The following is a 27066-nucleotide window of genomic DNA, read 5'->3' on the forward strand; positions in this document are numbered from 1 at the left end:
GTTGTTGGTGATGACTATGTACACCATCTGAAGTCATAGATACATTTGCCTTGATACCATATGTGCATTAGTCTGTTACTTTCAGTTAAATTTTTATATTTAGCAATGTCCTGAGTGATAGCATTCTCCTGAGTCTGCAATATAAAAGAAAAGACAAAAGTATAAAATATGATAAAATCATACTCGTAAAACCAGAGCTGTTATTTCTAAAACAGGACGTGATTTGCGATGTTGGATAAAATCAACATACACAAAGAAAATTTAAAATACTCTATTTTGATTAAGTCAGTACAATATACCATGTTAGGGTATTCTCAATCAGGTCTGCCCCTTTCAGTGAAGTGGTGGGTCATAGGGCAAGACAGCCATAATATGACGTATCTCACAGTCTAAATATAGATCTAACTGCCCTATTTTAAAGAAGGGTATCGAGTTCCATATGATAGAAATACTTTAATGACAAACTATGATGGACTTTAATAGATGCAATACAAGTGTATTCATTACTATAATTAGATATTATTCCCCAATGTTTTTCTTTAAGCAGCCAGGGAAAATGTAAGTGACCTAAGGGCCTTTCACTTATGAACTGAACGCCCTTAGGTAAGAGCATTTTGTGACTGAATGAAGAAAACATTTTTGGGGAAAAGCAAGTAATATTTTTAGTAGTACAGAACCAATGACGTAGACATGTTATTTCATGATATAGAGTGACCTGGGGTATAAATCCCACATTTATTTTGTTTGATTACATTCAACTTGGTATAATGTCTCTTTGACAAGTATGTCAATTTGACAATGATAAAAATGGTTCTGCAAGTACTTCAAATTTTTTTTAAGACAGATATGTTAAGTATCTGCGTATTCCGTGATCATCCCACTTTAACCTACGACCAATATTCCTTTGTGAATATTATCAGAACAGCTAAGCTCATACACAGCGCTACCATAAAAAAGTCGACCTTCAAAACTTCCGGTCCAACTTTCCAAAGTAGTGCTGCATTCAGTGGGGGGGGGCCGCCATATTAGATTTTGTCATAAAACCATAGCATTCAAATACTAATGATAAGCATCATATTTAAAGGCAGATTTACTCATAAACAATACAAATATGAATTACTATTTCTGTTCGATGAAATTTCTATATCACTAGAACAATTTTTGGGAAGACATGTAAAGGAACACTGGTTGACATACAAGAACTGACTTCATTTATATACGCTGCACTAGCTTTTGGTGGAATTGCACATAATCATAATTTAACGGAATATATTTCAGAATTGAGCCAGTCTATTTTATCAATAAACTAATTATTATTAACACCATGGATGTGTTATGTTAAATATGCATTTAAAAAAGTAGCGAACATGTGACATAAATCTCTGATATGGCAAAAGTGGCCGCCATTGAAGGCAGCCGTGTATATCACCGCTGGGTAGGAGTTTGCAGAACAGCATATTGTCTACGTACTTGTTGTGCCAGTAGCGACTCACGTCTGTGCATTCACGCTGTACTTCATCAAATAACACACTTGTACAGTTGCTAGGATACATAAAATGCCGAAATGAAACTGAATTCAGATTAAAAAATACTACTAAGAAACTTACCTTGAAGGGTACTGGGTATAACCTTTTCATATTACGTCTATTGTCATGCTCTAGAAATCCTTGCTTAAGGAAATCTTTTTCATCAGGTGAAAGGCATTTATTGCATAGCTTACATTCCTGTATGGAAGAAAAATGATGAAAATTTGTAATCATTAAAAACAGAGCTGTGATATATAAATTCAGTTTCTCATGACAAATTTGACAAATCAGAGTATTTGAAATATTACATAAATTTTCTATGGCAAGTGTAATATAGACTGATTCAGAGAGGTTTCACTTGAGTTGTCTGATAACTCTTATTTGAAATATCACAGTAAGCTGAGGTGTGTAATCCACTGTGTAGTGTTTAAATATAATGCAATAAAGTAATCAGTTCATGACATAATCACCATGTCAAACTTTAATTTAATAGCAGATGCAATGATTGTATGTATGTTATCTCTCTTCTATGTAATCAGACACTTGGAGGTGTTTGTGTTTGTAACAAATAAAGGCTACGCTGTGAAGTTTCTTTGAAAAGAATAACTGAAAAGTAGCACTGGAATAATGGTACTACCAGACTTTCATGTATGACACTGTATGACACTAGTATGGTATGTCTGGCGCCGTCTTTGAATCTTGGATTGAATAGTGGTTTTTTACTCATATCTCAAGGAATGTAAACCGTGGTCACAAAGAGGTGAATTGTGCCTTTCAGCATGACAGAGATATCACAATAAAGTACTGCAACACTGAGTTGGAATTAGTTTCCATGTAAGCAGTCGTTCATGATACAACCCTTACCTGGGGGAAACATGTTCTGCAAGCATCACTGGCGCACTTTGCTCCAAACACTGAGATGTCTTTGTCACTAACCAACATATTTTTCTCATCAGTTGAACTGTAACCCAAGATACAACACAACAGTTGAAATAGTGCCCTCACACTACCATCTTGAGAAAGCAGGTTTGATATAAACAAACACAAGTATGGTTGTCTGCTGTTATTATTCTTTACTGGTGCCAATGCTTTGATCACAACTATCAGGTGTTTTTCAGGGTTTCAACATAACATAACCTACCAAAAATTGCCATCAGCTTTTTACACTTTGTATAATTATTTGGTGTCAATATTCATACTTTCACACATAAAATTTTATTATCAAGTAATAAAACTACAAATACTGCATTAGAATTATGCATGAATGTAAAATGAAGCCACTGACTAAGCAGTTTTATGGACAGTTTATTAAAAAAGGGATTAAAATTATGAAGTTCCTGGTACCTATCTCATTCCCAGTGTATAATATCTTGTTTTTTTATCTCTTGTATTCAACACTTTTATAGGTTTTTGTTAAATCAATTTTACCCAATGCCTAAACAGGACAATACCAGAACTTTTGCTAAAATTGATACTTATAGGTACTTACTTTGCTAAAATTGATACTTCTTGTTGATCAATTTGTTGCTAAAAACAGAACTAACAACTTACCTATGCTGAGAACTTGTAGGTATTGGTCTAGCGACTCCTACTAAGTTGAGATAGTTGTAGATAACTTGTTCATACATGAGTTTATTAGGTCCAAAATGTTTAGAAGAAAGATTTGGTGACATGTTTACCTGCAATAGATTGAGCATGTCAAAAATATTTACACCAAATATACTGCTTAGCATTTCAACTTGCAAAGGACGTGTTCTATAACGGTCAGTTTAACCTTTGACCTCACTCATATACAAATCAGAAAACAGTTCAATGACCTTGAAGTGATCAGGTGACACTGACAATAGTTTTGTTTTGTTTCTCTCAAGTATGGTCAAACAAGTCTTCATAGAACCATAGACCCTACACGAAACGTAGGGTCTATGATAGAACACAGCCCCTCAAACACTTTACTCCTGTCACAGTGTGACTAACAAATGAAATAAACGCATGCATGTATTGCCCTTGTTCTTAATTTAATGTACCCAAGATTTTCCTAAAGATTGGTCACACCTAACTACTACAAAGTGTCTGTGATATGCAAGAAATGGCTGGATGTTGATAATTGATCCTGAAGGTCAAAGTCAAGGGTCAAATGTCAATGTCTTAACAGAAAGCTTGCCCCCCGATAATATGGGGTAGCCACTTCAATGGCGGCTCTATGTATTATAGTTTTTCAAACACAATGATGTATTGTGGACGAATGGGGGGTTGGGGGGGTTGGGGGGTTCTGGTTCTGAAAAGTGAGCTTTCTCAGTGATATGTGAGACATCACTGAAGTTCTAAATAAATTCCTCCATCTCAACCATTGCTTATTCATCATTCAAGATCTAATACCCTTTCAAGCTTTATGGAAAACTTACCTCCATTAAATACACGTTAAGATTTTCATCTAATACGAAATCAAACCGAACTAATTCAACAAAATGTCTGTAACAGAATAAAAAAGAATTGTCAATATCGTAAAAAATACATAACTTTTCTAAAATGTAAAAACTTACAGGTACCTTCTGATAGGAATATTGTCACCAACATGTTAATTCAGTTGTTGACAGTTTTTGCACTTTGACTTTGATGGTGTTCCAATCTTCAAATGAATATTAATGTGCTGTCATTTGGCTGAGTATGTGTTTACTTGTGTGTGAATGTAAATTGATGTGAGGAAAGAAATGAAATCTTTTACAAATGAAATGTACCTGAAAATACATTTATACAAAATACTATTATGTAACCATAAATATGTATGAGTGAAGACAAATGCACTGGATCCAAAGAATACTGTCTTGTACTTACAACAGTTTGATGTATAGAGTCGTAAACTGTTCCCAAATATGTTGTGGGTTGCAGTACTTACCTGATTGACTTGAATTTATGGGCTGCACTGACCAGTTTGGGCTCAAAATAGGTAACAGTTTGGTGTATAAAGTCATAATCTGTTCCCAAATATGTTGTAGGCTGCAGTACTTACCTGATTGACTTGAATTTATGGGCTGCACTGACCAGTTTGGGCTCAAAATAGGTAACAGTTTGGTGTATAGAGTCATACATCTGATCCCAAATATGCTGTGGGTTACTTCCTAAGACAGAGAAATTAAAGTAACTTTTATAACTAGTTTTATATTCACAACAAATAATGGGTACAACCCTTGGTAAATAGTAATTTGATGAAAATCTTGGTTTGTTCATTTTCAGTTGATTTTCATAGAAGGAAGCATCACATAGATATCTACGTTGTAATTTAAAATATAATTTTTTCATTTCTCTACTTCTTAAGCTCAATAATAAGGAACATTTTTTTATATTTACTAATGATTTAGTTAAAGTAAGATTACCAATCCTAACTGAATCATGATGGGAATTCCATACAGGGATATGGGGAAATAGTTATGCTAAAGGAAAAAAAAACATGAATAACAGACATCACTGCGGTGTTTAATAACATATGAATAACAGCTATTGCAGTGGAAAGCTTTCAAGTAGATGTAATTTTGTTATGGACAATACAAAGATAATCTCAATTGACCTTTATTTGGATTGAGGTCAGATTAGACTATATCTGAACTAATCCACTAGTCTCTTGACAATAATAGTAGTATTACTGTTTATTGAAGCATAGAAAACAAGTTTGGGTACACAATGAATAAATGGAACATTTGAACATTACTAACTATCTCAAAGGTCAGGAGTTCAACCCCCCCCCCCCCCCCCCCCACACACACACACATTCTTGCATTAGTGTTATCTCCTGAATAGAGTCATATAGATAGGATCATTATTTTGTTCAGAACCAAATGTTTCTATAAGCTCTGCCAGAAAACTGTTTTTCACATCTGAACTTTCATACTAATCTGAACTGAGCCTATAAAAATGATTAAAAAAAACAAGCTCTCTCTTTGAGAAGTCTCTTACCTTCTAGTTCAAGATGGATGTTTAAAGTTCGTTTGTGAGTATGACTCTGATCTTCATAAATTTTTTGTAATGACGGTATCTGAAAGATAAAATCATCGACAAAACAAAATTTCAATTCCTTTTTTAAACAAAGAAGTAAATTACTTGTCTTGATCAATAGAATATTGCAATGTTATGTTTTCTAACTAGAGTTTAAATTAAGAGATCAAACTAAATTTCTGTTACATGTTTCTGATTGGTGAAATCACAGTTGGACCATCACATAACTGGATAGTGATCTTTTACTGCAGTATATACTGTTATACATACCTTCCATGTTGGTGTGTAATCATCTCCAACTACATATTTGTTTACATCAGTAAAATCAACTGGATAGTAATCTTTACTGCAGTATCTGATGAGTACTTCCTCTTCATAGACATAGAGACGGAGTGGATCAATAGATGCTATCACAGTGTATACACCAATGTCAAACTTTCTACCATCTATAAGATAGGGCTTCTGTACGTACTCTTGAATGAACGTTTTATCTGCCTCAAAATCAAGGTCTGTGGAGTGAAGACAAAAGTCAAAACTGAAACCAGAGATGAACTGAAAATGCTCCCATATATCTTTGTATGATCTGTAGATGTAGCAAGTTTTATTGAATTTGGTGCAGCCGTTCTGCATGTATAGCCCTATTTATAAAATCATTAATCATGTAAATTAACATTGATTATGCAAGGCACTCCCACCAAAAACTAATCAGCACTATGTTACAGCCTGACAATGCCACTTAGTAAAGTGCAGAACATTTGTGGATATCTGTGGAACAAAATTTCTGCACAGACAGACACACAGACTCACAAACAGGCAGGCAGGCAGGCAGGCAGACAGACAGACAGACAGACATTGCCATGACATCAGCTCCCAAACAGGAGCTAATGACACCTTCTTGAGAAATGTAAAGTTTTTTCATGAATGTATAGTTAGTGTTTTTGTTAATGGTGAGAAGTCAGTACTATCTGCCCGAGTTCTGCAGTCATTTTACCAGGGTTCACCACACCCAAAATTATGGTATGATATATAGGAAATTATGCCAATTTTAGTAATATCATATTTCCTTCTTTCTGTAACTGGATTCAATACAACTTATCAAAGACACCATTAGGATAAAATTGAAATTTCCAAAAAAAAACAATCACAAGATTAGACAGAAATGTATCTAATTACATGCCTAGCCTTGGAAATTATAATTATGTGACCCTGCTGTGTTTATGATTTTCTAAAATCTAAACCATTTTCCTTTACATCTCTGATTTCTATTCTTCCTTCATTTTGAGTCTATTTATTCATTGACAGCAAATTAAGGCATTGAAATGAACACACATATAGCTACTACCCTGGTACTATCATATCATACCTTTCAGATCTTTGACCTTGATGCCTCGATGGTTACTACTTTTCTGCACCCACAACTTGTCAGGATTTTCATTTGCCTGTATATGACAATTCAATACAAAGCATTAACTAACATTTCATGTAGAACACAAATAATGAACTATAAAAACTATGACATCTCTCAGATTTTGTGATATAATATTTCCTGACATCATACATGGCAAATCAGTCTATTTGGCACTGTAAATAGTCTCTACCGGGTCAAAACTTTCACTCATATGATTTGGTATGTGTGTTCTCTGTAAAACAATGGATGTAAGTTTGACAATATCTAGCCGATACTCAATACACATTTAGTTCAATACAAATGATTTGATAGGTTTATGAATAATATTATAAATATCAGCACTGTTCATTCATAATTGTAGGTTTTTATGGAAGGTCACATGGTTCTATTCTGACCAATGATAGCTTCTGTAAATTTCAAGTTCCCATACATGTCTCTCTTTATACATACTCCAAGTGATTTACAAATTTCATGTATATATCACATTTTCATTTCATTTTTAAAAAGCAAGTCACTTACTATTTTGAGAAAGTCCTCTTTCTGTCTCGGCATTTCAAAAGCTAAAGGTATATACTTCAGTTTAGATGTAGCCAGATATACTTTATTTGTAATAAAACCAATTCCTGGGAAGTGATTCAACTGAAAACACACAAATACACAAAAGTCTTGCATAACTACAGGAATCTTTTCAAAAAAAACAGCACAGAGAAAACCTACAACTTTAGTTTAAGCCAGGAAATATTGATATTAAATGAAATGAGTAGGAGTTTGTTTTTCTAGTCTCTTGGCCCTTAGACTTCCAGACTTCCATCACTGACTTGTTTCCATGGATACCAGTCCATACAATAAGCTGACTCGGTCTGTGCATATAAATTGGCAATATGTAATTGAGTTTGATCAATATCACACATCAACTATATTAAAAGCCATCAATTTCCTCTGCACTTTTCAGGTTGACTATATCTATGCACACACCTAAGGTCATTCACATATTCAGTTTTCGACAAACAAGTCATCCATATTTTTTTTAGAAGTATGGTCTATATGGATTTCACTTAAAGTACAACATAAGAATACATGTGCATTAGTATATGTGAAAAATAAAGTACCCTGTAGGTCTAAATTTCTGCGTTTTGTAAGCTAAGTGTTAATTAAAAAGTATTTTAGATCAAGAATTATTATTATATTTGAACTGGTGATAATTTGCATCAGTGTGTGCACATATAATTTGTATTTGAACAGCAGAACATTGAAAATATTATTGCATACCTGTATGCAAATGAACAAACAATCATTCCATGCGCACAAAATCATGTGAAACCGTTTTTTTTTGTTTGAAAACACTGTTACATCTTTACAAAATTTGCTCTGTTGAATAAACATATGCAGTAAGAACAAAACCCCACGAAGTGTTACCATGGATACTCAGGGTATTTGTACTAAGTCTTGTGCTTGTTATGTTTTCTTCTGTACTTTGACTCACTTCACTAGTACAGGTACAGCCCTCAGAGAACATCATCATTGCAAGCCCTCAAGCAAACACCGGAGTATGCCACTCATCATAAGACTCTGTTATATTGTCAAATGTTGCATTTTCTTGTTGCTACAATGTAGCAGTCAACACATACATCTGCCATGTTTTATTTTAATACACAAATGCATGTTATCCTTCTCATAATATTAAATAGTACACACAGCAGTTCATAATTATGGAACAATATTCCGGACAAAATTAGTGGCACTCTAGTCAGACAAAGTATAATATAAATATCAATATTTGATTTTGTAATGTTTTCTATTCAAACATATTATAAAGTCTTGTTTTATGTTTGGTTTTTTTCATCATGTTGGATGTTTATTCCAATGATATCTTGTAGCAGTCACATAATATTTTCATCATGTTATTAAATTATGTTGTCCAATTCCATGGCTAGACTAGATTAATTTATGTGTAACTATTTTCAAGCCTCTTGCCCTTCAGAAAATTTTCGATATGGGTGAATAAAGACTTAATTCAATTCAAGTCAAAGTTGATATGTCTACATCAAACTAACTTAAGCATGCAAGTATTTACCCTTTGATGAGGCTTCATATCCATAATTTGACTGGACAATTCATTAAACGGATAGTCATGTGCCCATAGCATGTCCCAATCAGATTCAGGCCCACCACGTAGGAATCCAAGACGATCAAATACTGCTATGACATGATTAAGGTAACCACTCTCTATCTGAAATAAATAAATAATAAAGATATAACAATACAATGCCTATAACTTGTATATGATGAGGTATATAAACTGCTTTTTAATATGTTAGTTCTTTTCATGTATACTGCAATTATAATATCATTTGTCCATCTCTTGTACCATCCACTTGATTTCACAATCATTGAATGACCCTTTATAACATATCTCACTATGCTATCTTGACATCGTTTCAGATAATTAACATCCAGGATCCTTTCTTAGCAAGTGATGCGTACATGTACATGTATACCGATATTTCCCATGGGCAATATACGAGACAGTGTATAATACTTAATCAAAGTTACAAGATATATACTTTCCAAGTCATACATGGGGAACTCCAAAACACATTCCCATCATAAAACTGTAAAAGTCAAATTCAGCATGTATACATTATTACTGATAAAATATGATGGCAGTTATTTTTGTGTTATATGACTTCAACGCATGGGTTGATTACCATTTATTATCTTACCCTGAGGGTACAAGAGCCAATATTGGGGCTGTAACATACAATGTTCACACACAATACAATGACCATGGTGTATTTCTATTTTTGCACAAGGTTTTCCTTATCCTGTCAATACCTACTTGTGGCATGGCAATTAACCATCTGTGATACTGCAAAGAAATATGCTAACAGTACATAGGCAGTAAGAAACCAAGTAGCATGCATCATTCAGATAATACCAATTGCAAATACTAATTCTAAGAAGATGAAATGACATCAGTTAATCCAAAAACTGTGGTTAAACTCAATTTTAAACATTCTGCTCTGGTTTATTGACATTTGTGAAACTTTCATTGTAATACTGAGCTGGTAAACAGAGTTGAGTGAGTGAGTGATCAATGTAATACTGAGCTGGTAAACAGAGTTGTTGAGTGAGTGATCTTCATTAATACATGTACATAATGAATAATGGCATAACATGTATAGCTATACATTGTGTGTATTTAGCTAGTTAAAACACTGACAGACTTGAAATGTCAATGGAGTTATTAGTGAGAAGTTTATCACACATAGACAAGTATACTCTTTAAGATTCATGCATCATTACTTCAAGGGAAACATGTTATATTTCATACAATCTTGTACATCACTATCACTCAGTTACATACCCAGTAACTGGTAATTTGTCCACTTTAATCCAGCTATATATCCAGTTATTTGTCAACTTTTATGTATCACTGAGCTACATCCTGGCCATGAATACTAAGGGACAAGATCAATGGTTCAATTTAAGATAAAAAAACTAAATTCTTTTAGTTAGGCCTTGGACCCCCCCCCCCCCCCTTCTAACTAAATTTGCCAAAAAATTGAAAATTGTTTCAGACCGCACAATCAATTTCAAATCAGTATGTAGTAGTATGTAGTGCTATGAATACAAAACCAGTGTGTAGTGAGAAAAATAGTTCTTTTGTTGACACTTTTATATGCATTTACTATAGTGAAAATTCTTCCATTTCTCAATTTGATGACATTTTTTTAGAATTACTTGTATTTTGGGGTACAAAACAGATCCATTAAAAAGTAAGTTTTTGTAGGATGAGAACTGGCTCAAAACCCCTCAAAAAAGTTTGTAATTTCTGTTTGAATACAGCAGGCACCCCAACATCGCATGTATATCGTGACAGCAATTTCTTCAATCCTTGTTACATGTACCGGTATCTAGTATTATGTGGGTATGACTACAATGAGTAATCCTAGAGGCTCCATAACTGACTTGATCAAATTACACTGTATGCCTAGCATTTCATACGATTATGATAGATCAGTTTACCATATTACTTTGCGAAATTGAAAGTAAATCAGGTATTTCTATGATTTCAGTTTCAACTTACATAGCATAGTGTAACATCATCAATCTAATTTGGTCTAACAATACCCTTATCTGATTAATGGACTGTATGTAACTTGAAAAAAAAAAAACATAACATGGTGGTGTAGATTTCACCTTTTTTATTTTTGATAACCATACTAGTTTAGTATTGGTTTCAATTCAATGTGCTACAACTGACCAATTAAATAGATAGCAAAAAGTAATAATATCAGTTACAGTTTTGCTGAAATGAATAAAGTTCGCAAAAGTTTAGATATTTCTTGGCCAAATGAAAAAGGGGTGTGTTTCCAGTAACCCTACCAACCCTAGTTTAAGCCGCCAATCTAAACATTTTTTTTACATTCAAGGTAAAATGGGGAGAATTGACTTCTATTTCCATGTAAATTTCCTTGCCAAGGTTTCTTTGGTCAATTCTTTTTTTGAAATCCCATTCCAGAGAATCAAATCTTTCAAAAATGTAAGTAAAAGTTGAATTTATACAATGCAGTGTATATATATTGTGTTCATGTACAACTTGTAACTGTTTTCATTTATTATTTTAATACACCCCATCAAAACTATAACAGACATATTGTGACTAAGAAGTATCTTGTCTTTGGGTCGAAGCAACTTCTCAACAACAAAATTGAAACAAAACTCCGATAATAAGATCATATCTGCTACTATATTGTAAAGCAAATACGACCTTACTGCACTGACATGACAATATATATATCAATGCCTATAGCCTTCCTACATGCATGTCATGTAGTAGTTAAAATTTAACATTCATCTTGGGTGTCATGATCCTAAATTCACCATGAATCAACTATTCATTCTATTTTTGTAATTTTATGATATACTAATTATTTATTGTCATTAATTTAATACCTGCCACTGCAAATGTTTTCTAACACTATTTTACTAGTACTACACCTCCAAACAATCACCACTGAAAAGATTCTGAGCTCATTTAAAATACATCAACCACACAAAAATCTACTTACAGCTCTTTACCTATTCATGATTCATTTGATGAGCACCACTCATAGTAATGTCACTTCTATCTCCTCATTTGACAAAGCTGGTTTTTTAGATTAATTCCTTTCTTCAAAATAACACCTCACATTTCTCATTTTCGAACCTTCTAAATTTTACTTGACACAAAAATTCAAGCAATGTCCACTGTTCAGTATTACATGAAGTCAACTGTCCATCATTCTCATATAATTTAAAATTGTACATAGAGAGAATGATCTTAAATTATTTCTTTTCTGGATAAAATAATTTTTCCATCACTGCTTATGACAACATGACATGTTGATATGCACATTAGTTTATTTCAATGTATCCACAAATTGTTTTTATTTAAATAAAGATGATGTAAGTGTCATCTTTACAATGTCAGTTTCCAATAAAGCATTGCCAGCACATATGTTTGTCAAATTGAATAATTTCATTCTGTGTGTAGAGTTCTCATCATTATATAAGCAGCCTTGACTACACATCAGATGGTATAATGTTACCCAGTCAATATAATTGCATTTGAATTACCAGAAGTTGAGTTACGTCTTCCTCAACAGCTGCAAACACTGTGACAACCAACAGACGACATACTGTATAATACATACTGTTGCCATGACAGCGTTACCATGGTGAAATTATTACATTTCAAGGAATACCTTGGATTCAACAATCAAACTGAAGAGACATCAGGTGCACTCTCACTAAGTATGCCATCAATGTATTGAGATGAATCAATCAATCTCTCAGCTCAGGGCCAAAATGAGAGCTATATTAGACAACTATGAAAAGAAGACTAGCACCATCTAAGCTCCACAGAGCATTTGTCTACAGATCTGAAGAGGAATGAAATCTCTGGGCTTACGGAAAATATTCTGTATAAACTAAGATTAATTACATTTTCAAATAAAAAGACAGCAAGTAAAATGATGTTGACACAGGATTTTAACTTATCATTTCTATAAAATGCTTGACATCAAACAGTATACTTCTTTGGTGTGCAATCATTGGTGAAATTTAATGATTTCAAATTTTACCTAAATGGGATGAAAAGGTAAAAATCATCATGTTTTGGTGTTGAATAAAGGCGGCCAAATTTAGTTCTTTCAGTATTCACTGCCATAAAAGACAAGGAAATATTGGTACATGTAACTATAAATTAAAACAAAAAACAATTCTAGTTACCTGATATAGAATTTCATCACTTAGACGAATTGTAAATATATCAGTCACTCAATTCCTTGATCAATACCTTGACTTCTGCTTCAAAATTTCAATGGACAATGAAACTGAACAGACATCAGGTGTGTTCTCACTACTAAAGTATGCTATCAATGTATAGAGATGATCAAAGCTATTTGTCAGCTCAGAGCCAGAACGAGAGCTACAATGTACAAAGTCTGACATTACTATAGGTACATGAGAATAAGTTGATCTTCTTGTTTCATTTTCATTCTCTAGCATGATGTATTAAACTGTACCAAGAATTCCAAGAAGGAGTCATGATGGGCGAACGGTTAGAGTGGCTGGCTTTGAATCTGCAGGTTGCAGGTTCAAGCACTGTTACTGCCATTTTTTTCTGATGGCTAAAGTTCTTGTGCAAGATTTGAACCACGATTATTGTGCTTCAGTCAACCCAGCTGTATAATTGGGGACCCGGTAGGATAGAGGTTGTATTGTGAATGCTTTAATCCTATGCGCTTGTAAAGGCTGCAATGGATTGTATGCTCCCCAGGGAGCTGAGGAAGTAAAGGGCCGTTGTGCTACTATAGATCCATGCCAGGGGTAATAATTGTAAAGCGCTTTGAGCACAAAATAGGCCAGCGCTATATAAAAACAAACAATAATAATTCACTATAAGCTTATACTAACAGTTACACAGAGACTACTTTTAAATTGATAAAATGAGAAATGCCATGGAATTAGTTTGAACTGACAGACACTATGTACAGACATCAAACTGGTACACATTATGTAGTATCTTTGACCATTTGCACATTATTGTAATCTACTAGATATGAAGTATGTGTAACAAGAGATAATTTATGTTCAAATATGTACTAATAAATATTGATAATCTGTATACAGAATTACTCTCATCTGATATTGACAAGTGCCAACTTTGGTGAGAAAAACAAGATGGCTTGATGAGCCACGATGGTGAATGAGGAATCTTTTCACAGGTTGTCTTCTGATCACAATCATGTCTAGACATTCTGTACATGATTACAACTGAAAACTGTGAAACCTTACACAGACCATCCTCTGGCTTTCATTGACAAAATTTGTTGTCCCAGTCTCATGCAAAAACAATTTCAACATTGCTACATTTCATCATCTGGTTGACAAAAGCTTGACTATAGACATTGCTACATTTCATTATCTGTCTCAGCAAATATTTTATTATACAACACTGGTAATCCATTCGGTTTACTAAGATAGATGCAAAATAAATCTATTGTTCTTCAATGTGGTAGATTACACAAGTGGGTGGTAGCGGTTCCTCTGTTGTGCGATTCTAATCAAGACAGTGTAAGCATTGGAAGTCCCAAAACAACACTGCAAGTTTATGAAACTCCACCTTCCTACTGAGACTATAATTAAACAAACGTCCATTCAATAGCTCATTACTGCTGTCTCGACACTCTTGCAACAACGGTTTTAGTTTTTGTTTGTCTAAGAAAACCGAAGGCTCAACTACCAGGGTAATACTAATATTAACATTGATACACTACATCAGCAGGCACAACAGAAAATTTTAATAACATGTTACATTTTCTTTGCTTGTCTATACCTCAGCACGTAGTTGCATTACAAATTATTTCATTTTCATTAGGAAAATTCATGTTGTTATGCTGTAAATAATTTGGTGATGGTCTGCTGAGATAATGGCAGCTCATGTAAAGAAAACATTAGCAGTGTTGTGAATGATATTGTTGTGCCAGACCATCAAATTTAAGACAACAGTAGGCTTTTTTTGTGGCACCAGATGACACACTGTTTCAGGTTCAATGTTTTCAATAGTACATTGTAATTCAGTCCTGAAACCAGCAGGAGTAGAATCCAACTGTCAATCAAATCATCTTTGTAGAAGTAACTAGAGTTAAATGATCAAATGTCTACACAGGGATCACAGGTTGTATATCACATGAATTTTACAAGATCTCAAAACAGAAAAGTGACATTTTAATTCTGACAGGAATGATGTCGGATTCATTAATTATTGTCAGTAGTGTACCAGTCCTGTATTAATCTAACTACCTTTCTGGTCTGTGAAGAGACCACAGATAGCATCTCACATCATGTTAAATTTGAAATATATCTACCAACAGAATGGCTGGATGGCATGTTAAAGCATCGTACAGCAATTGTATCTAATTCAACAAAATAATGTACCTGTATTGATAAACCTATCTTTTTGGTCTATGAATTAAGAGACCACAGACAGCCTCTCGCATCATTTTAAATTTTGAAATGTATCTCCAAACAGAGAGCTGGATGGCAATGTTAAAGCCTGTATAGCAATTGTGTCTGAGCATATTCATTGTCGGACTCATTAATAGTTGATAGTAATACCCCTATATTAATCAAAGGATCTTTTTTAAATCTGTAAAAGATCACAGACAGCGTCTTGCATCTGTGGCATGAATTTTGAAATTGATTTCCCAACAGAAAGCTGGGTGGCATTTTATATAAGCTTATCTGGATGCTATGTACAACAATATAGCATCTTATTCATTAATTATACAAGTAGTATGTCTGTATTTAATAATCAAACTATCTGTTCTGGTCTGTGAAGAGACTACACACTGTCTTGCATACAAACATACACTGTGATGAGTATAAAAACATATCTAGTATACCCCCATGAATATCTGTTTGTTTGTTTATTTATTTGATTATTTATTTATCATTTGTTTGTTTGTTATTTGTTGTTTTATTTGTTTGTTGTTTGCTAGTTTGTTTGTTTGTAACATGGTTCCTGGGCTCCCTGTGATCTGTGGCATGAATTTTGAAATTGATCTCCCAACAGAAAGCTGGGTGTCATGTTGTAAACCTGTCTAGACTATGTACAGTAATGGTGTCTCGTTCATTATTAGTTACAATTTACATACCATTTCTGTGCTAAATCAAAGTATATCTTTTTAGGTCTTCAAAGACACCAGAGATAGCAACTCCAATCAATTCAAATACTGAGTGTTGATCTCCAACAGAAAGGTTACAAATTAATATGAAAATATAGGAAGTACACATGTACCATCAATCACTTTGTTACCAATTGCTATTTGATATGTATTTGAGATGGAATCTAGTAATGTATTAATTTTTTACTGGAGGCCATGTCTGGGTAGAAATTCTCTGAGCACATACATGTAGGTACCATAATAATGTCTGATATACTAATTGTGAGGACTAAAGTGTAGACACAACATACATGTACATGGGTAGAAATTTCAGAAACTTTGGTAATGTAAAATCAAATATTCTAATAACACAAATGTTGTTCTTTGAAGATATGGTCATAACTTTCAAAAATAGTAAGATTAGCATGGGGGAGGGATTGGGGGTGGGGAAAACAAACTTTAATTTTCTTATTACTCTTTTTTTTTAATATCTGATTTTTATTATCAATTTCAAGAAATGTTTTTCCAAAACTTTTGCATGACATGTTTGCAAAGCTAAATTATAGTAAATAAAAAGTTTAGGTTTGATGGGGAAAAAATCTTTAGGACTGGGTAACCTGAGCTACATCCTTGAGTGTGATTAAGCTTGTCATATTCTGTGGTCTCAACTTGTAGATGCAGTTACAGCAGACTAGACTAATGGGTAGGAAGCTTTGATATTTTATATGGGTACATCAATTGTAAGTACATAGTAAACCAGATTTAGGTTGAAATCACTGAAACTTTAGATTCATGAATGAGATGAAGTGCTGTCTGTGACATGTACAGAACTATAATCGTGGCAATTATCTGTAGCTACAACAGACCTGGATAGAAATGTCACATTCTACATGGTAGCAGCTTATGGTATATACTGAACTGAATCATTTAATGGTGCCAATTATCAGCAGATATAGTATTATACTAGGATGATGATTTACACAGGAAGAGATTTCTTTTTAATACATCGATTGCTTCCTTGCATAACAAAACCCCATCAGATACGGAAATGTAAAAGGGCGAAATACTACATTACAAATCTAGTATGATGATGATGCTGCTGGAACATATATGTCCTGGACAGTCCAGGACATTGGACCGAGTTGTTCTAGTTTTGTTATTTGTACCTCATAAAAGTGAAAAGGCTATAATAAAATATGAAATATGGGAGCCATAGACATGTGTACTCCCTGAAGTATAATAAATCCCCATGTATTAATTCATATCTGACCTAAAAATTTTTTTTTAAAAATCAAAAAAGTACCTTTAGTGAATCTTCTGTGAATTCTGAAATTTTCTCAACAAGAGAGCAGAATTTTTCATTTTGACTATCTATGTAACTCAAGTCTCTATTCAATTCTTCACTTTCCAAATAAGATTGAATATCACTTTGTAGTCTAGTCTGTAAGATGTAGACATTCGTGCCACGCTATCAGCCAGTACTCATTGTGGTTTTAGCCTGATAAGGCTGAACAACATGGCGTATCTTACTAGTCGTGCTTGAAAAAAATTCATTGAGTAGACTAGTCATTGAACATCTACTGATGTAGAATGACGAATTTGATTATGTTATGGCATAATCTCTCTAATGACTTCAACAACCTCAAGATTTATCTGGAAACACCACCAGGAAGTAAAATAGCTTATGTCTACCACAATACATGGGAAACATAAAATATGCTGTTACATAGCTATTTGTTCAAAAAAATTATGCCTTTCACACAAACTCGAACAACCCTTTTCATAATTTATACTCTTAACATGTTAGTTGACAGATGTACATAGACTTAATAAATATCAATGAGATCAACTCTTTCATGACCTTAGTCCATTAGAGAATTGATTTTTCAGAATACGTACTCTTGAATTGTCACAAAACTGCCAGCACAATACACAAATGAAAATATTGAACAGTATTGAGAGGTTATATTATACTCCAAAAGTAGATCTAGACAAGTGACCAAAAACACAAAATACAAAATACCAAATACAAAAATTAAAGCATTTGTTATAGTTGCTGACTTACTTTCAAATTGGATCTAGACAATTTGAGGAAAAAATAAAAAATTGAAAGACTAAATCTATTTGTAAAAATTGAAAGATCTAAAAGTACATTTGAGCGTGTGAAAAAATAGGAAAATGAAAACCCAAATGCTAGTATGTTCTCTAGCTCCCATGGTGATAGACTCAACCCTGCGTTACCACAAGTCAAGGACCCTGTCAACTATTCAGTCTTTGTTAATCAAATTTCCAATGACTCTACAATTCCATATCCTGGTTAAAGTGTCAGGAAGGTATTGCTATGCACCATTTCATGTACACAATGGTAGGCTTTATAATCAACTACAGTTACAATTTTCATGCATCATGTGAAAAAATATAACTACCACTACATTTGCATACCATGAAATGCAAGCCAAGATGAACATGTTCAAACAAAAAAATATGGGATTCATACCCTGGTTGTTCTATGCCAATGGTCATGACAACTATTATTGCAAATAGGAAAAACTACGGAATTTATTTTTGAAACTATCATTTTTGTTAAGTTTGAGAGATAAATAATCATCGATGTCAAAATGTTAATATGTATCTTGCTATTATGCTAAGTTTTATCAAATAATTTCCACTTTTATCAAAATATATTTGAAAAGACACTTGTATACATATTTTTATAATACTAGACACATACATATAATTTTATCTCCAGACACTTTTTAAAAAAATTTAAGTCATTTTTGACGATCACAAATTCAGTAAAGTTTCCATAGGGGAGGTACTAAGTGTTAAAAGTACAATATACATCAAAGTAGTCTAGATGCTATCCATGACTTCAGTCTCTCTCTCTCTCTCTCTCTCACTCACGTCTAGTCAAATAGATATATATGTAGAACGACATTTCATGCTACATTTTTAATTACTGCCAATCACTGTATTTAATTCAGTTGGTGGCTGATGACATCATCACATCCACATGTGACTGTAATACATTCAAACTTGAAGGTGGCATTACAGTGTAAACATAATATTTGCATATCAGGATGTGTTTTTCTTGAATAAAGTACGTACAAGTGCCTGTCAATGTGTATGATGGTTTATTACTGACATGACTTCTGGCAGCATGTGGTTAGGCTAGATTTTCACTTGAATTGATCCACTTGACTCGATGTGATATAGAGAGATCAAAGCTACAGAAACAGGTAGCATCGAGGCTAACTTCAAAGAGACATAATTCATATCTGCTTTGTGAAACAAAATTATTTCATTTCCTCTGTCATTATTAATCAATGGCCGTCTTTACTAATTGAAAACACTACTATCATACTACATCTTCCATTCTTCAATTATCAAAAAATACATATAATTCAAAAGATTAAAAATCATGATTTCGCACCACTTTGACATTTTTAGATATTTATTTTCCTTGCTACAATGTTCACAACAAAAATCAACAAAAAAATAAAAACTCAGTCAGTACTTACTCTTTTTGCATGGAGCCACAACACTGGTCTGGTTGTAGCCAATCTTGCACTCTGTGCTTCTGCGTTGGGCAAGTATCCGTGATATGCTGCCATGTGTGTGTCTTGCATACGCCGCAATTCATATACATTTAATGCTGTTAATGACAATCCAACCACCAGTACTATTACTGTTATCATAAAGAGTCGATTGGCATACAGTCGAGGTCCTTTTTGGCCTCTATGCATAGATTTCTCCATCATAGAATACATTTTCTTCTGGTCGCAGTCACACAATATCTCTACAAAGCAGCATTAATTAACTCTGCAAAAGAGAAATAGAAATGCATCTCAAATTTACATATAAAAAGAAAATGAATAAATTAACACCAGATCAATAAAATCACAGAAGACAATATGCTATGCAAGTTACATGAAGAAAATTCATATTTAAACCTTGTACTATCAAATTTGAGTTTTAGGTGAGCCATTTACGATACAAAAAATTAATACCAATTTTTCAACACTACAGAAATTCTTATTATAAAAAAAAGGAGTTGTATTTCAACCCAACATAAATTTTACCTTGATTTAGTCAGTAATGTGTTTCTTACCAATGGATTAAGTTATTAACACCTCAGTGGCTGAGTTGTGCATACATCATTACATGTACATTTAAGTAGTCACCACACAAACAAACTACTGAAAACCAGCATTTGTACAAAAGGCTCCCCTAGGTACATATAAAATGACAGATCCCCTAGGTACGCATAAAACGACAATACAAGTGAGGGGGAAATTATGATGGAATACACTGCGAATAAAAGGCCATTCAGGATATCATGATTTCTAAAACACAATCAAGTGATGTATTGATCAAACCAAAGCAGCCACTTTTAATACCACAATCTATTTGTGCCCCTGTTGAGAATATGGCTTACAATACAAAAACATTATATCCTGGCTTCCTACATCCACAAATAGCAAACTACATTATACATTTTTATTATCACACCTGAATTTAACCATTGTGAAGACATAGTACTTATTGTCACTCACTTAACAGAATTTACCAAATCTAATTTATATTTCACACACTATGTTAGTAAACTATGCATCTCTTGGTATATTTTCTTGATTCTTTTAAATGATATATGACGGTACTTAATGGCGATATGTTTGGGATTTCCTTCTACTGGCAATTTACCCTGTAATGATATACAGAAACACAATACAAGGAGTAACATTGAAGTAAAAGCACTTTCTCTATGTGCTACACTCATTTATAGCATTCATATCAAGTGTAAAAGCATACTGTTTCAATTGGTTTATTGACAAGCCCGTCATGTGGCCTTTCTAACGTGATCAATAAGCAAATGAAAGAGTATATTTTTACACTTGATATGGATGCTATAAACGATTGTGGTACAGACAGAAAGGCTTTGGTGTTATGGGATGTACCAAGTACTGAACAAGAAATCACACACATTTTGGCCATTATTCATGATTGAGAAAGAGATAGGTGGTGAGATTGCCTGCAGTAATAATAATGTCATGGTGAATGTATTTTGAACATGAAATCATACAAACTATAACACTGCAATGTCATTAAAGTATGGAAAGACCATCAGTATTTGTCATACAGAACACTAGCGCTGGATGTATATACATTTGTATATACGCTGCTGGGTTTCGACACAGAGCTAACAGTTCACATTGTGAACTAAAACCTGTTAGTGTTTGTAATGCACTTTCCTGATATCAAATTACACAAGGTATGCAATAATGAATTCAAACCGTTACATGTAAAAATGGGTTCAGTTTCAACATATCGAATTCATACTTCCTTTAGTATAATTATTACACGGGGCAAATGTTTGCATAATTTAGATTAGTGCTACTGGTATACTAGAAATATAGATTTGTTTACAGATCGATTACATTCAGAGTGGCTGTGTACTGGACTTATTATTGAAATTATTGAAAATATATTTTAATATTTGATCACATTGTGAAACAGCTCATAAAAAGAACTATACAATCAATTACTTTAGTTTTATGTTCCAAGACCCAACATCTATTTGTAAATTTCCCAAGGGATACATTTCTGTTAATAAAACAGATGATGGTGATGTTATATACAGAATTAATTGCTATCACATAAATCATCTCTAGAGATAAGATGCTATGACAGAACCCCATGACACGATAGTGCAAGTGTGGTGTACTTGAGGGTATTTGCATGAGTGCTTGCAGTGTTCTCTGTGGTCGTACTTTCATGAGAGTAGCAAGTGAAAGTGCAGCTGGAAACACTGCAAGCATGAGTGCAAATACTCCTGAGTACCCACACTGGAACTCACATGGCATGGGGTTCTGTTATCATTAAATATGTTTATCTGAAATGGCAAATTTCCATTAAAAAAAACATTTTAAAAAACATGTGATTTCCTGTGTCATGCATATTTAGCGAACAGCCACATCTCCATTTGCATATCATTTGCATGCAGGTATGTAGTAATGTTTCGGCAGTGAAAATACCACTACTATGCATGTACAGCAGTGCAAGTAATCTCTGGTACATATATGTAATAATGGTATTAACTATACATCAATGATGATTGCTATTCTTGAATTCATATTTCCATTTCTATATCTCTAGTTGTGTTCTGTATATATATCTGTATTTCATAAATATCTCACCTATTGTTATGGCAACATGGCTCACTTTAAAACATACAAAACGCTGACAGTATCTGGAGAATTTATATATTAAACTACTCCAATATAACATTGAAAGGAAAATGTAAACGTAAGTGATTATTTGTGAGAAAAGTCTCCTTATGAGTTTAATAAACTTGACTTCTTCAACCCCTACATGCATACAAGGTGTTCATGTTGCCACCTACTCTGGAGGACTCTGGGTAGCCAGGACCAAGCTTTATTTGGCCTGCTAAAATAAATATTTTCACAAGATTCTGAAACCCTAGCAATAGCAGCTGAAAATATAAGTAATAGACTGAAATATCAAAATACCAACTTTCATGTAGAGAATTGCTAATATAATGTCATTTTATCATACTGTTGTATGAATGGTTTACATAAATAAAAGACTTTGAAAAGTTTGGTTCAGTCACCAGAGTACAAGGCTTGAAGTTGAACAAAAGTAGCCAGAGGTGATGGATCAAGTGCAAAATATAATACTTCATAATACTGGCATAATACTTCAAATAATAATACTACAACCATATATACAAATATTGTACATCAAATTACAACATGTAAACAGACAAACTTTTGATAATAATCCATTGATCTGTTTAATTGCATCTTGGCTTTGACTTGCTAATCACTTACTGTGTAGTTAGTCGTTAATTCAAATTTAGAATAAATAAATGTCTGAACGGACAATAAAAAATTACAAAAAAGATAAAACAGCGTTATGGCAGACTTTTATTTTATTTGCATACAGACAACCTATGCTGTCAGAAACTAGGCTATTTTTTTTTCAGTCATAATCTTACCCCTGAGTAGTACTTTATTCTGTAGGACCTATAAGACGATGACGTCATGTATATATTAATATCCATAATACATGTCTGAGTTTTTTAAAACTACAAATCACTACAAAACAAACATATCCTGTTCTTCTTGATTTTCAAGGTCTATCATACTGGGAACAAACCTTGATGAAACATGGCCCTTCTGATAAAGTACTTTTGACAACATAGATGAGCTGTGGTTTGGATGACCAAACTACACTAAACCAAACCAAATTTAGCAGTCAAAGTAATACTGTAATTGAGAGAATGAATGCTAATGGAGTCTGGGTTCATAGTTAATGAAAATTTCTACTCACAAGTCAAAAAAAATTTTTTTTTTAAATGAATCCTAAACTTTTGTTAATGCTGAGCATTGTCACTGACACCAATACTTCAAAGGGCTAATATCACATGTCGCAGAAGACTCAAGGTGAGTGGAAATATTAAAAAAATAATCACACAATGTGTATGTGATAAACGTTCACAAAAGTAAAGCCAGGTGTGTTGAATTAAAGACTCTAAACTGTATTAGTGTTCAGATGCCCCTGGCAAACCCAAAAGTATCACGGAATGAGTATAGCCTCAGGTTACGTCTTACCTTTTCCTTGTCTGTGGTCGAAACTGTCACTTTTATACAAGGTGTGCTGGATATCCTATTCAATTCATGCTGCATGTTTCTGCTTGTCAACACTCATTTTCAAGACCTGGTGAGATATAACAAGAAAATAACCTTGTAAAACTGAATTAGTCTTGTTATATATCTTGTTCCGGTCCTCAATCCAACACAAAAGCCATTTATATCAAGTTTCACATGAAAGCACACACATACTGTCCAGGGTAACTGAGTAATACAATTTTTAGAAGTCTCAAAAAAGAGTACATAAAAGTGACTTTGATAAGAATAAGTGTATTGGCCAAAGGTCACAATTCTGCCAACTCACCTTGATAAACAATTGGCAGTCAGTGAAAGGGAATTCAACAAAGGTACTTTGCCAAGTTACTTTACTAGTCAGGTGACCTCAATGTACATTCTCTGTATGTAGGTCATATACTATGTATTAAATTCCACCCACAATAAGTCAAGGACACATGACTAACACTTAGTTCACTCATAGACTCTTGTGGAGGGTCTATAGTTCACTCAAGCACCTATGGCTCAATTTAACTTGTATAACAGTACTTTTGCCTAAATCATTGACACCAATACAAACTAGTAGAGACAAAGAACAAACCTGTTGTTCTTTTCAATACAACCTATTGTCTGCCCCTAATTAACCCAGACACACAAGTTACGAGTTACTAATATATACTATTATATTAATTCTGTGTCTGAATTCAGTTAGTCTAGTTCCTATACAGTATCGTTGCCAGTGGTTTGGTGAGAAACCATGTTGGCATCCACTGACTACTAGAATTTAGTCAGATCTACGTAGATAAGGAGAGACTATAAACAGGATTTAAGTTGTACACAGGAGTTGGGAACACAACAACACTTACTCTGCAGGATGTTCTGTTGAAATTGCTGTACCCAGTTCCTTTTCTCTAAGGATAAAGAGACCTTACATGATATAATAACAGATAACTGTAATGGGTAACGGTTAATATTGCCACAATGATGAAGTTTATTTTTTATTTTTTATTTTTTTTTCAATTTTTTTAATTTTATTTATATCACGAAAAAAGGAAAACGAAATACACAACAAAACTTTTGTAACAAAAACTAGTTACTAAAAGTAGTGAAAAAAAAAATTACAAAGCGATGAAGTTTATTAATTGTTATGTTAATCTATAAAATATATATTTATCCAGCTATAAATATTATAAATTTCATTACTAAATATTATACTTGTAAATGAACAATTAAGTGCTGACAAAGACTGAAGTGTGTACTCAAGAATTTTAGAGAACAATTTTCAATTTTGTGTTTGACAAGTTGATACAATGGTTTACCATTATTCATTAAGGCCTAACAAAACAAATCGTGTGGTTCCGATTACGCTCTATTTTAGAATAGGTGGGGTAAGTAGATTTTTTAGCTTATTTTTATTATATATCTTTTTTTCATATGTCAAGTGTCTAGTTCAGGTTGTTATGTTTTCCATTGTTTTCCATATGGTCTCTGTGTTATTGGTTTCTTCTCATCAGATGTACAGCCATTACAGATTGGAAGAACTGTTTTATATTGTCTTTTTAAGTTGATGTCAGTTTTCGCATCCACTATTTCTTGCAAGACTTCACAATTTTTGCAATTTTATCTATTTTTTCTTGAATATGTAAAAAAAAAGTTTAGGGTCAGTGTGAAAAACTAGGTGGGGTCGAGTAACCGGAACCAAACAATTTTTTTTCTACGCCTAACACAGGACATGACTTTTTTACTATTGAATAATTCAAATAAAACAATTAAAAGAATATTATATATTCTTAATGATTATTCTAAAATACAATGACATTTTATCTCTAAAAATCATTAATATAAAAAAAGAAAGAATAATATTTATTTTTTAATGTTAGTGTACAAATAACTTGTTCTTCATTGATTCCTGGGGCTTATGAATTAATTATCCAACAATCTCTCTCTGAAAATTGTATTACATATACATATACATCAATATTAATATCATTATTTATAGATATATATAGATAGATATTGTTTCTTAATTTATGAAAATATTATGTGTTTGATAGAGGTGTTTTTTTAGCTGCAGGGTGTTATTGTATTTTTCTCTTTTAACTTCCTTTAAAGTTTAAATGCAATTTGCAATGTCTATATTTCCAATTGTTCTTATCTGTCAGTGTCAAGTTCTCACAGGTAAGAAACGAATTTCCACCACTATGTCTACACCAGTATGGCCATGTGTTGACCCTAAATTTACTTCCTTTTTCCCACTCACACCTTGATTGATGGACTGTAATCTCGCATTCAATTTACAACATTGCCATTGCGAATTGCCCAGTTGAGTACGTAATACGTACACGTACATCCATGACATGACAGACTTTAATACATTTTATCTACACCCATACAAGTTTACAACCTCCGAACCCAACTCCGGAGTCAGTACACGTGCATGATCGTCGGTTTCCAGACGATGCGGCATCCCACAGACGTGTTTGTCGGTAGCCATGGGTCTATGATCTGTTAGGTTTGAATGGTGTACGTTTACGTCGTTCGGGCCACAAATCTTCTGCTCTGCTCCTACCAGATAGGAAGGACTACCTCCATGGGATATGTTATAAAATTGTGAACATTTTTTGAATTGTTGTCTCCGGAATAAGACTGCTATATCAATATTATCATCATGATAATGTGCAGGCATGCGTTCTGAAGGTAAAAGCCGTAATCTTTCAACCGGCCACGGCAACACGGCTGTTGCAGTGATAGCCTATATTTAGGACCGTCCGACCAGGGCACAGGGACAAACTTCGAGAAATATTGAACAGTCAGCTATTTACCCGGCAAAACGAATACGTCACTGAATTTTTTACTCAAACAACACTACAGTACAGTAACATCGACACCTTACTTACCGTTTGAAGGATACATAGAATTACTCCCAAATTGCAACGACTTCACGAAATAAGTTGCGCTAAAATCGCTCACCCATGCATGTCGTCTCTTGTGGTTCTTGCATTTATTATCAACAGCGCCCCCATCGATATGTATATGGTTTATTTTGATCTGGCTTTGGCATCTGATTAAATTCAGATGTGGTGAAAGCGGTTATTAAAATGTTTTATTTACCTCTATTTCCATCGTTTTGTGTAATTTGTTTTTTTTCCGAGTGATCGCCGCCTTCCCACAAAAACAATCGACACAAAACGATGGAAATAGAGGTAAATAAAGCATTTAGCTGCTTTCACCACATCAGATTTTAATCAGACCGGTCATATTAC

General features: G+C 33.5%; 1 protein-coding gene across 1 annotated transcript; it reads right to left on the reverse strand.

The window, feature by feature from the left end:
- Window positions 1-26792, reverse strand: LOC144453254 (putative tubulin polyglutamylase ttll-15). Its single transcript, XM_078144527.1, has 14 exons — window positions 26701-26792; window positions 23771-23876; window positions 19658-19958; window positions 8996-9151; window positions 7441-7560; window positions 6877-6952; window positions 5784-6022; window positions 5475-5553; window positions 4534-4642; window positions 3929-3995; window positions 3078-3205; window positions 2391-2487; window positions 1608-1724; window positions 1-134 (listed from the first exon to the last, which is right to left on the reverse strand). Exons 3-14 carry the CDS (start codon window positions 19904-19906, stop codon window positions 15-17), a joined length of 1557 nt encoding a protein of 518 aa, XP_078000653.1. The 5' UTR covers window positions 19907-19958; window positions 23771-23876; window positions 26701-26792; the 3' UTR covers window positions 1-14.
- Between the last annotated feature and the right edge of the window lie 274 nt (window positions 26793-27066).

Source organism: Glandiceps talaboti (assembly GCF_964340395.1).
Source record: "Glandiceps talaboti chromosome 2 unlocalized genomic scaffold, keGlaTala1.1 keGlaTala1_2_unloc_1, whole genome shotgun sequence".
NCBI lineage: Eukaryota > Metazoa > Hemichordata > Enteropneusta > Spengelidae > Glandiceps > Glandiceps talaboti.